Here is a 10675-nt window from a genome sequence, read left to right on the forward strand (position 1 = left end):
AAGGTTGATAGAACCAAATCGATGCAATCGATCTGTAGACGAGGTGTCTTCGAAAGAAACCGCCCACTTCAGATGTGATGGTGTAGAAGCGCAGCCCGCCCCTCCGGAAACAGCCCGCCCATCACCAGAGCAGGATCTTCGGCCGAGCGATCCTCCGCATGGATCTGCCGACTCCCCTCGCCGGCGCTCCCGAGTTGGCCGGTTGCCGTAGGAGGCACTCGGCCCGCTGCCGAGATCGCCCCACCGAACGCCCCTCCGATCTCTTCGGACGTCATTCCACCCCCTACTGACACCTCTTATGCCTATGCATGTGAGTAACCGAGAATCAGAGCAACTAAAGACCAGATATATCACATATGGATTTAATGTTGCATGGCATGCGAGAGGAAACAGCAGGAGAGGGGTCATCGCAAAAAAAACACTAGGAGAGGGGAGTATATATGATATACAAATGCCAGAGGAAACAGTATGAGAGGGGTCCTGCATTAACTAAATCAGTACTTTTTAAAAACCACGTCCTGCATTAACTAAATCAAATTAAATCTTGCCAAAATACAAACTAAATCAAAACTTTTCGTTGTCTTCCCCTATCCATGATCAAATCTGAGCAAAGCCTTAACTAAATCAAAACTTTCATTGCTTTTCCCAACCCATAATCAAATCAAATTACATCTTACTAAAACCTAGAATTCGATGGGTGTAAGGTATATGTGGGAGAAGAGTGATGTTGAACCACTAGAATATGTATACCCCTTTACAACGCACAATCAATTAGCTAGTATAAATAATAGAGAAGATAGAGATGTCTAAATTGTGTTCTCGATGTCGTGTTAACTGAAATCAACAAGTGCATGGAGTAGATTGATAGTTAATGCATGGGATTTAGTATGTCGGTTAGCGTTTCATTAGGTTCTTATATTTTTAGTTAGAATAATCTGTTGGATGGACCTAATAAACTAAAAATAAGGGAGTAATTATTTTCTTTATGGGACTCCCTTGTTACATTTTACTTTGGATATTATATTTTGTCTTAAGCAAAACTTTGTAATGTTGGACCAAATTTATATTTTTAAATATCAATATTAACAATACCGAATAAGCATGTGATCCAAATTGCATTATTGTAGCTGCCAGTGAAGGATGCATCGCGTGAACAGTAAAATCAAATAAAATAGAAAAGAAATTCTAAAAATAAATTTGTGGCAAAAAAGACAAATTTCATGGGGTCTAAGAAACTTCTGAAAATTGCACCATTCATGCTTGATTTTGTCTTTTTTGCTACGAGCCCCTCAAATGTCAAACTTCAGAAAAATTTACAGAGTTCACGCACAGGAGCATCTTGCACTACAAAAAAAATATGATTTTTTTTTATCTTACAGTTCACCGGGTGCGTAAATTATCGCTGAGTGAAACGGTATAATGCAGCGAGGAAGGTCTTGATGAGCCCCATGACACCAACTTGTGAATCAACATCAGAATTGATCTAATGCAGATCTGCCTGTAGTCTAGATGCAAATTAATCATCCTTTTGAGGCCACTAGATGAGACGAATAACAGCAGAACCGACTGGAAGAATGCCTGTTGACTGCTTTCCGTTGATATGAGAGGAAGTCCATTTCTTAAGTCCTGCCGACTGCTTCCCATTTCTTATATCCAGAAAGAAATACTCCGTAGTACCTGCGCAAGGAAGAAAATGCACTTAAGCTCGTAGCCTTCCAAACATAAGCTTGTGATGCAGGAAAAACAGGTTTGCACTGAACACTTTGAGACAGTTCATGGTAGAAATATATACCTTTGAAACAACTCAGTGATATGCGTTGCATGGATAAAAGTATGTGCTTAACCGTTCACATATTTTCCATCAATTTTGACCTTTAGCTTTCTTGTTGCTAGCCACCTGCATTGAACAGCCAGAACCTTGCTGCAACCGCCATGGCAGATTATATTCAGTTCTTCCAGAGAAGGTGGCAGGCCCTTTACTGGCAGCCACAACATGCGGTTACAATTACTGATCTCCAACTTCTTGAGGGAGGGAAGGCGGTGCAGCTCCGCAGGAAGATCTACGAGATACCTGCATTTCCAAAACTGGAGCTCTTCCAGAGACGTGATGAGCAGAAGCGCTCTCGCTTGCTCATCTGTTAGCCGTGTTGCTTCACTCTCGCAAGTTCGAAGTTCTAAGCGTTGTAGGGATGTGAGCTGCTTGCAGAATGGTGTGGTGAGGACACATGGGTCATCGATCACAAGCTTTTCCAGTTGAGGGCATAGCTCATAACCTTGCCCTGACACATGCTCTAAAAATGGAGGCAAAATGGGGGTGTTGAATAAGCTCAAATGCCTGAGGAACTGGAAGCCCTCTAGTGCGGCGAGCGATGGACATCCCCAAATATTTAACTCCTCCAGTGTCGTGCATGACTGTAGCTGTAGAGACTCCAAACTTTCATTGCGCCACATTTGGATTTTTTTTAGGCAGGTGACATTCCTTGGGAAACATGGCTGCAGCATTGCTCGAGAACAATCGTTTATCACGAGATGTCCAAGTGATTGAGGGAGGAGACACCTTCCATTCACATGGCCATCATTTCCATCAATATGTACCGAAGATGAGAGCAGCTCAGGGCAACACAAAATTGTTAGCTTCTCGAGGGAGGTAAATCCAGATAAGCCTTCCTTGCTAGGGCAAAATGTTAGATAAGGGAATGACCTAATTTCCATCTCCTTGAGAGAGGAGAGCACATGTAACGGAATGTGCAAGAGTCCGCTTGGAGCTGAGCTTATCAATAAGTCATTTGAATAGCCTGATGAAGAAGCTTGCATGGTTAAGATAGGATTTGACTGACTGTTTTCTCCCTCTTCTATTGCTAACTGTGTTATGTGTGGGCAGTCACATAAACTCAATACCATTAGAGCCACCGCATGCCGCAGCATCAGAGATAGCCACTTCCCCGTTATACCACAGCAAAATAATTTGAGATGTTCAAGAGATGGGAGGGCAGTACAATTTGCAACTATCACATCTTCATGGGCACCCTCTGGTATATCTAGAGAGAAAAGTTTTTCACAATCGCTTATTTCCAAACTCTTTAAGGAGACTAGCCGACTAAAACCTTCAAATGGAATAGACATCAGATTTCTGCAACGCCTGATACACAAGTATTTAAGGCCCCTTAGATTATGGAATGCTAATATTCTGTAATCCAGTGTCCTCATATCATAAGCCCCAGCTTGTAAAACAAATGGACCCTCAATATTTATTGTTTCTCGGGATAAACCCTCCACTGTTGGAAGTGTTAAAACTCTGCTGATAAAGAATTCAGAACAGGTGGTTGAAGGTGGAAGAGGGTGCCTTACTTTTAAATGAGGACAATTGTAGATAATTAGCTTTCTAAGACCGGGCAACCATGACTTCTGCTCGCTTTTGAATTTAATGTCATCCTCAAGCAAATCAAACACCTTCAGCGCGCTACACATCTTGATATCCAGTACCCTTAAACTGGAGTTCAGATCCCACATGGAACTGCTGGAGCATTTCTCCAACTTTGGCATTTCAATTAAAACCAGCTCCTCCAATGAAGGAAACGTTGCTTCCGTTACTTTCTGCATGTTGCACAACTTCAACTTCGTAAGAAACGGAAGCATTTCCAGAGATGGAAGTATTTGCCATTCCCCACAATCCTCTAGATGAAGTGTTTGCAAGGAGGTAACAGATATATTGGTGGCAAGCCAAGTTGGGGAAGTAGCACCATTGTACCCAAACATCCGCAGATGCTTTAAGCCAAGATGTGGTTCAAGACCCTCAAGCACCTCTCTTGCTATTTCACTGTGATGAGTATACTTCCATGACAAGCGCAACTTCTCCAAGTGTATTTTGTCCCTCAATTTTGCTCCAGCAGCCTCATCTTTAGTGGTAACATTTTCAAGTTGTGAGACACCTAGTTGCAGAAGCTCGTTCATGGACTGAAGTTGTGTTATCTCAAAGCTGCTACTATTTTTAACCCTAAAATCATGTAGCTCCAGAAGAGATGTCATTTTACCAATGCAAGGAATGGAAGAGGATAGTCCTTCTGCAACAATATAACGCAGGCTCACAAGATTATGGATACCATTAGGTATTATTGGATCAGTGTATGAGCCAACGTCTAATACTTGAAGATGGTAAAACTTGCTCAAAACTTGAGGTAAAGCCACTCCCGGCTTAAGAGCCTTCAGATAGCGAAGATGGGTAGGATTTACCAAAGTGCACACAAAGGAATTAAAATCAGAAGCTGTTGCAGACATTTGCAGAAGACGTAAATTATGTGCCTTTTTGAATATATCTTGGAAGGACTGGAAGAAGAAAGAATCATACTGCCCAATTAATACCAGTGTCCTCAATCTTCTTACTGATGCAACTGTATTTCGCAAATTTTCTTCAAACTTGTGACTACGTGGTATGCTTCCATCCTGATTCTTGCAGTATGCAGAGTCGGTTACTATTGACAAATGTTGTACAGTTGGCAACAATTCATTGCACCGTAGATCATCTATAATTGCACACTCATTTCTTGAAACCATCCGCCCAAAATCATGCATAAGGCCACGCATAACATAGCAAGTTTGTCTGCCTTGAAATGACTCTTCTCGTACAACTCGATTACAGAGTCTCATGGGAAAAATTTCATGTTGAAAAGAGATGCTCTTGTCTTTGCATTCAACTTGCTGCAGGAAGCCTAGGTTCACCAAATCAGTCAGATAATCATGCCCTGTCTCCTCCAATTTTTTACCTGGGTAGTTACACTTCACAAATCCCTGTGAAATCCAAATGCGGACCAACTCATCACCAAGAAACTGATGGTTGTTGGGAAATATAGAAACGTGTGAGCAACATTGCTGTAGATGGTAGGGTAGTTGATCATAGCTAAGCTTTAAAGAAGACATGATGCCCCTGCTTAGTTGCAAGGATTTCCAACATTCATTCTTCAAAATGGTACTCCAATGATCAACAGTAAGCTGTTCTCTTAATAGTTTTCCTGTAGACCCAGCTGCTAACGGGTTGCCCATTAACCTCTCTGCTATTTGATGCCCAATGATGCCTAGAGTTTGATGCTCTTCGTAGTTCTCATCACCAAAGGCACATGATTTAAATAATAACCAAAAATCATCATTTTCCAAAGCACCTAAGTTGACCTGTTCGAGGGTACCTATCCTTTCTGCAACAGAGAAATTTCTAGTTGTGACTATAATCACATTTCCCTTCACACGAGTTGATATCATTGGAGACAACAGTTTGTTCCATAGGTAATCATCCAGGGTGTCCCAGACATCATCTAAAATGAGCAGAAACCTTTTCGATTGGAATTCCATATGCACCTTCAAGATCTCTTGAAGCTTCACAAAATTGTCTATTCCTTCATGACTTTCTTGAGAAATGAAGTTTAACATCTCTCTTGTAAGCCTTACTTCATCAAAGTTGTTCGACACCCATAGCCATTTCCGTTCAAACCGCTCTTTTACTATTGGATCATTATATACGAGCTGCGTGAGAGTTGTCTTGCCAACTCCTCCAATGCCTACAATAGGCAGTACAGACACACCTTCATGTTTATCAGCTGTGATCATCTTTACGATGGTGCTCATCTCTGAATCTCTTCCATATACCTTTTGCTGATTAAGACTTGATGTTGTTGGGCACACATCATTTGAGCTTGTACTTTGGCAGTGATTTGAGCTTGTAATAGAGGCCGATCCATGCATCTTGAGAACGTCACTCACATCCTCTCGGATGTCTTGTAACTGTTGAGTTATTTCCTGTATCCTACTGAAACAATCGGCCTTGTGCCAAGGATTTACGTTAGCTGCGGTGGTTTCTGTCAACACCCCGTCTCTTCTCCTTTTTCTGCTGAACGAATCACCAATTACAACAGATGCAGCATTTGCAGTAGCATCACAGGTGCTGCAATAAAAAAGGACATTGTAGATTGGCTATTAGAAATGCAACTTTCTCTCCGATCGCTATCTGAAATGCAATATTTTTTTCAATTCAAAATGAGGTGAAAAAAGTGAAATATTGTCCAGACATACATCATGCTGTAACATGTATTCTTGTATAATTTGGTATACAAAAATGACCGTATGCATTCTGTACAGAAGAGAAATTTCGTGCAACCTGAAGACATACACTCTTCAATCTTCATGGTTGAAGATGCACCGATTTTTCCTTTTTATGAAGGACGTATATAGCCATATTTTGGCAATAAATTTTCCAAGGTTATCTGTTACTCCCTCCGTTCACAAATATAAGATGTTTTGGATACTTCAATATAGAGTACATAGGGACTAAAATGAGTGAACAAACACACTAAAACGTGTCTATATACATCCAATTCAGAAAAAAAAAACATCTTATATTTGTGAATGGATGGAGCACCTACCAGAGCATAATGTATACCTGCAAATATTTTTTATTTTTATTTTTACAGCTCTTTTATATGTGAAAATACATTTTGAATATTGGGTTGGGTGGACATCCACCCGAATGATAAAATACTTTACAACTACTAGAATCACAATGGTGGGTCGAGTAAGTAACAAACAAGAATTGAAAATGAAAACAGGTGCGCAGATGTAAATTTTTAGGATTCAGAGGAAAACATATGTTACTCTTTAAAAAATGTACCTTGAAGAGTTTAGCGCATGCTCACTTGCTCTGAGGTTCTTACAACCCTCACTCCTGACATGGTTGTGCAAAATTGGCATCCCTCTGTGGCTTCCGCAGTTAACTGCTTTTTGACAGTGTTTAAACTTTGCTTTCACAGGCTTTTCGTTGTTTTCTTCTGTGATATCAAAATCACCCCATGCTTTGTACCATTTCTTGCCACCACTGGTACTAGGTATATTAGCATCACGTCCCCTCGATCTCTCATCTACTCGTTCTGCTTCATGCATTCTGCCAGGATCGCCCCATGTAACTGCAGAAAAAAAGGGTGAATTAGCATGCCCATGCTTGACAAGAAACTCCCCCCCCCCCCTACCCACCCACCCACATACACACACGTGCACAGACCGAGCTGTATTGAAGTACTGGGATCAGTTGACCCCAATTAAATTAGGAAATCCTTCACTATATTAGTACTAATCAGTAATCACTATTCATCTGTGCAAGATAACTCCATTGAACATTTTTCTGCCTTTGTTCCTGCACACACGCACCTCTTTCTAGTACCAGTTATGTTAGGGGGAGGTCGCCCGCATGGAAGAAGAATGTGAAGAAGATTAGGAGAACACATTTTCATGATTCGGGAAGAAAAATAAATCTTTGGTGAGGGCGTCGTGCCACATTTCGGTAGGGAGAGCGACTAGAGATTTGATCACATGCCTCTCAATTTTTTTGACTTTGATCATATCATATGCCCACTTTTCCAATGAAATTTTGACTAGGTAGAACAATAATTTGACCAAGCTTTTCTGTGATAATAATTAATAATATTGCCCAATTTTTCCTTGTCCATTTGTTATGTGCCTATTTGATGAGCAAGCCAGTTCGCCTGATCCAAACCTGAAGGAAAGAAAGAAACACGGATGCGAACACTTAACAACAAAGTGTCCAGTGCTCTCTCAGTTCCTTTCTTCCACATGGTATTGACTAATGAGCAATGACTATTGAGTGCTATTTGGGCCTACTTGTTTCACTGCTATCGAGTGCATTAATAGCGGAAAAAGAATCAAAGATGATCATGTGAGATGCCATTTTCTTTAGGGACAGACTACAGAGGTATCTGGGGCCTATTTAGAGAAGACCGAAGGGTGGAAACAAGAGCAGAACAGCTGCTGTTTTGCCCGGTGGCATTTTGGTCTTCTCCGATACACTATGGGGATGCTGATGTAATCGAATTGACATGGTAAGTGCGCATATGATCCAAGTCCAAACTGCTGTGAGGCATATGATCCAAGTTCAAACTAGCAGTGAGGCATATGAAGAAATCCCAGTTTGTGCCGCATGTGATGGATCTACAGGGGTTACGCGTACCTCCTTCGACCTGCTGTTGGAGCCTATAGTAGTCGAGGTCGTCCACCACTTCGTCGGCTTCGTAGAGCAGGTCCTCGAGGCGAGCGAGAGATCGGGCCAGCGGCTCGTTCACGGCCGCCCGCCCCCTCGCGGCACTGACCGCCATCTCGACCCTCTCGAGCTCGCACCTGAGCCTCTCGATGTCCTCGGCATGCCCGGCTTGGCGGATCCACGCATCCAGCTTGTCGATTCGGAGTGTTTCGAGGATGGTTTGCACCAGCCACCCAATCGCGGCCTCCATCGGATCCGGGGGAAGCGGTTGTTCGCCGGAGGATGGTCGGTGTGGAGGAAAGTGCAGTGATGGGGAAGAAGAGCATAGCAGCCGAGCCGAGGAGAGCAATATACAATGCAGCGGCGACTTCCTTTTTCTTTCAGTGAGCGGAACGGCAGCGCAGAGTTTTTCTTTCCCTTTGAATTCAGACAAAGCAAATGACGACCGTCTTTTTAATTTTGATCTGATTATTGTTAATGAACAGTAATGATCGATGTCTATTGATAGCGATAATTTATAAATATATACCCCTGGAAGGGGCACGACGCACAGACGTGGCTGTTACAGGAGAAGGGGATAGAGGAACGCGTCCGTTAGATTAGGGACGTGACTTTTCGGGAGGAAAATCGATGTCGGTTCCATAAACAGAGATTTCCTTAATTAAACTATTAATTAAATTCTAACACTCTTCCTAATCTCTGTTTGAGTTATTCTTGTAAACACCATCATCATCAATATCTTGATCGGCCTCCTCCCAAAACCCTGTAGGAAAATATGAGGAGATATGTACAATATGCCATCAAAAACTCCTTTCAAAAACCCAACGGGAAAATAAGAAGAAACTGACGTATCACAATGCCTGTATCACTATTGCCTCATTAAAAACCTTCCATAAGAAACCATCCAAGAAAAACTTATAAAGAAAAGGAGTGCAATATCAAAGATCCGAGGATCACAAACAGATTATCATTCAAGGATACACTCCCCCTGAACTTTGCAAGTCACGGAGTCGTTTCATACCAATCCCATTGATATACTTCTCAAATAAAGAACTTGGTAATGACTTTGTAAACAAATCAGCAAGATTATCGCATGACTTTGTTTGCAAAATATTTATCTTTCCAGTTTTCTGTAACTGATGGGGATAAAATAGCTTAGAAGAAATATGCTTTGTAATATTACCCTTTATATAACCTGTTTGCATCTGTGCAATACATGCAGCATTATCTTCATAGATAATGGTGGGTGATTTCAATGATCCAATCTCACTTGAACTTTCAATAAAGTTTATCATTCTGCGAAGCCATACACATTCACGTGATGCTTCAAACAAAGCAATAATTTCAAAATGATTCGTGGATGTAGCCACTAGAGTTTGTTTTGTCAACTTCCAAGAAAAGGTCGTACCTCCACTCAAGAAGACAAAACCAGTCTGTGATCTGGCATTATGAGGACCAGATAGATATCCAGCATCACAATATCGCACCATGGTCTTATCTTGATTTTTCTGATAGAACAAACCAAGATCTTTGGTGCCTTGAAGATATCTGAAAATGTTCTTCACACCAACCCAATGCCTCTTTGTTGGTCATGCACTGAATCTAGCCAATAAATTTACTACAAATGATATATCAGGTCTGGTGCAGTTTTCTAGATACATTAGCGCTCCAATAGCACTTAGGTAAGGAAACTCAGGTCCTAATACCTCTTCATCATCACCCTTAGGTCTAAATGGGTCTTTAATCTCTATCAAGAGATCTAACAACCATTGGTGTTTTCGATGGATATGCTTTATCCATATTAAATTTCTCAAGAATCTTTTGGATATAAGCAGACTGATGAACTAGTATTCCCGAAGGAAGATGTTCAAGTTGTAAGCCCAAACAAAATTTAATCTTACCTAGATCTTTCATCTCAAACTCCGTCTTAAGATGATTACTTGCCTCATGTATTTTTTGTGTAGTCCCAATGATATTCAGATCATCCACATACACAGAAATAATACAAAATCCATTTTTAGATTTCTTAATAAACACACATGGGCAATCATTGTTATTTGAGTAACCCTTCTGAAGAAGGAATATACTCAGTCGGTTATACCACATTCTTCCCGACTCCTTCAAGACATACAATGACTTCTGAAGCTTTACGCAATACATATTGCGATTAGTCTTTGGATTCGGAAGCTTCATTCCCTCAGGAACTTTCATATAAATATCATAACCCAGTGACCCATATAGATATGCAGTCACAACAACCATCAGCTAGATAGACAAATTCATTTTCACCGCCAGTGATATTAAATATCGGAACGTTGTTCCACTCATAACCAGAGAATACGTTTCATCATAATCGATGTTGGGTCTCTGCGTGAACCCCTGTGCTACAAGCCTCGCCTTGTATCTCACCACCTCATTGTTCTCGTTCCTCTTACGAATGAAAACCCATTTTGTTCCCACGGGGAACACATGCCGAGGAGTGGGTATTACTGCAGTAAATACCCCTCTTTTTATAAGCGAGCGCAATTCATCCTCAATTGCTTCCTTCCATTTAGACCAGTCTGAGCGCTTCATACACTCTGCCATGGACTTGGGTTCTCGATCCAACTCAAGGCCTTCTGCAATTCTGGAGGAGAAATAAAT

At 41.3% G+C, this 10675-nt stretch overlaps 1 protein-coding gene across 1 annotated transcript; it reads right to left on the reverse strand.

The window, feature by feature from the left end:
* Positions 1–1183: 1183 nt before the first annotated feature.
* Positions 1184–8403, reverse strand: LOC123427795 (putative disease resistance protein RGA1). The gene is made up of 4 exons (XM_045111916.1): positions 8003–8403; positions 6653–6944; positions 1793–5929; positions 1184–1677 (listed from the first exon to the last, which is right to left on the reverse strand). The coding sequence occupies exons 1-3, from the start codon at positions 8280–8282 to the stop codon at positions 1840–1842; spliced, it is 4662 nt and encodes a 1553-aa protein (XP_044967851.1). The 5' UTR covers positions 8283–8403; the 3' UTR covers positions 1184–1677; positions 1793–1839.
* Positions 8404–10675: the final 2272 nt, after the last annotated feature.

This window comes from Hordeum vulgare, chromosome 2H, assembly GCF_904849725.1.
Source record: "Hordeum vulgare subsp. vulgare chromosome 2H, MorexV3_pseudomolecules_assembly, whole genome shotgun sequence".
Lineage (NCBI taxonomy): Eukaryota > Viridiplantae > Streptophyta > Magnoliopsida > Poales > Poaceae > Hordeum > Hordeum vulgare.

Bases quoted from the DNA above. Each gene is read 5' to 3' on its own strand.
- LOC123427795 (XM_045111916.1), bottom strand. From the start codon at position 8,282: ATGGAGGCCGCGATTGGGTGGCTGGTGCAAACCATCCTCGAAACACTC. The intron at 6,945-8,002 runs GTACGCGTAACC...TTTTTTCTGCAG, and splicing joins CCAACAGCAGGTCGAAGGAG to TTACATGGGGCGATCCTGGC. The intron at 5,930-6,652 runs GTACATTTTTTA...TTTTTATTGCAG, and splicing joins CATGCGCTAAACTCTTCAAG to CACCTGTGATGCTACTGCAA.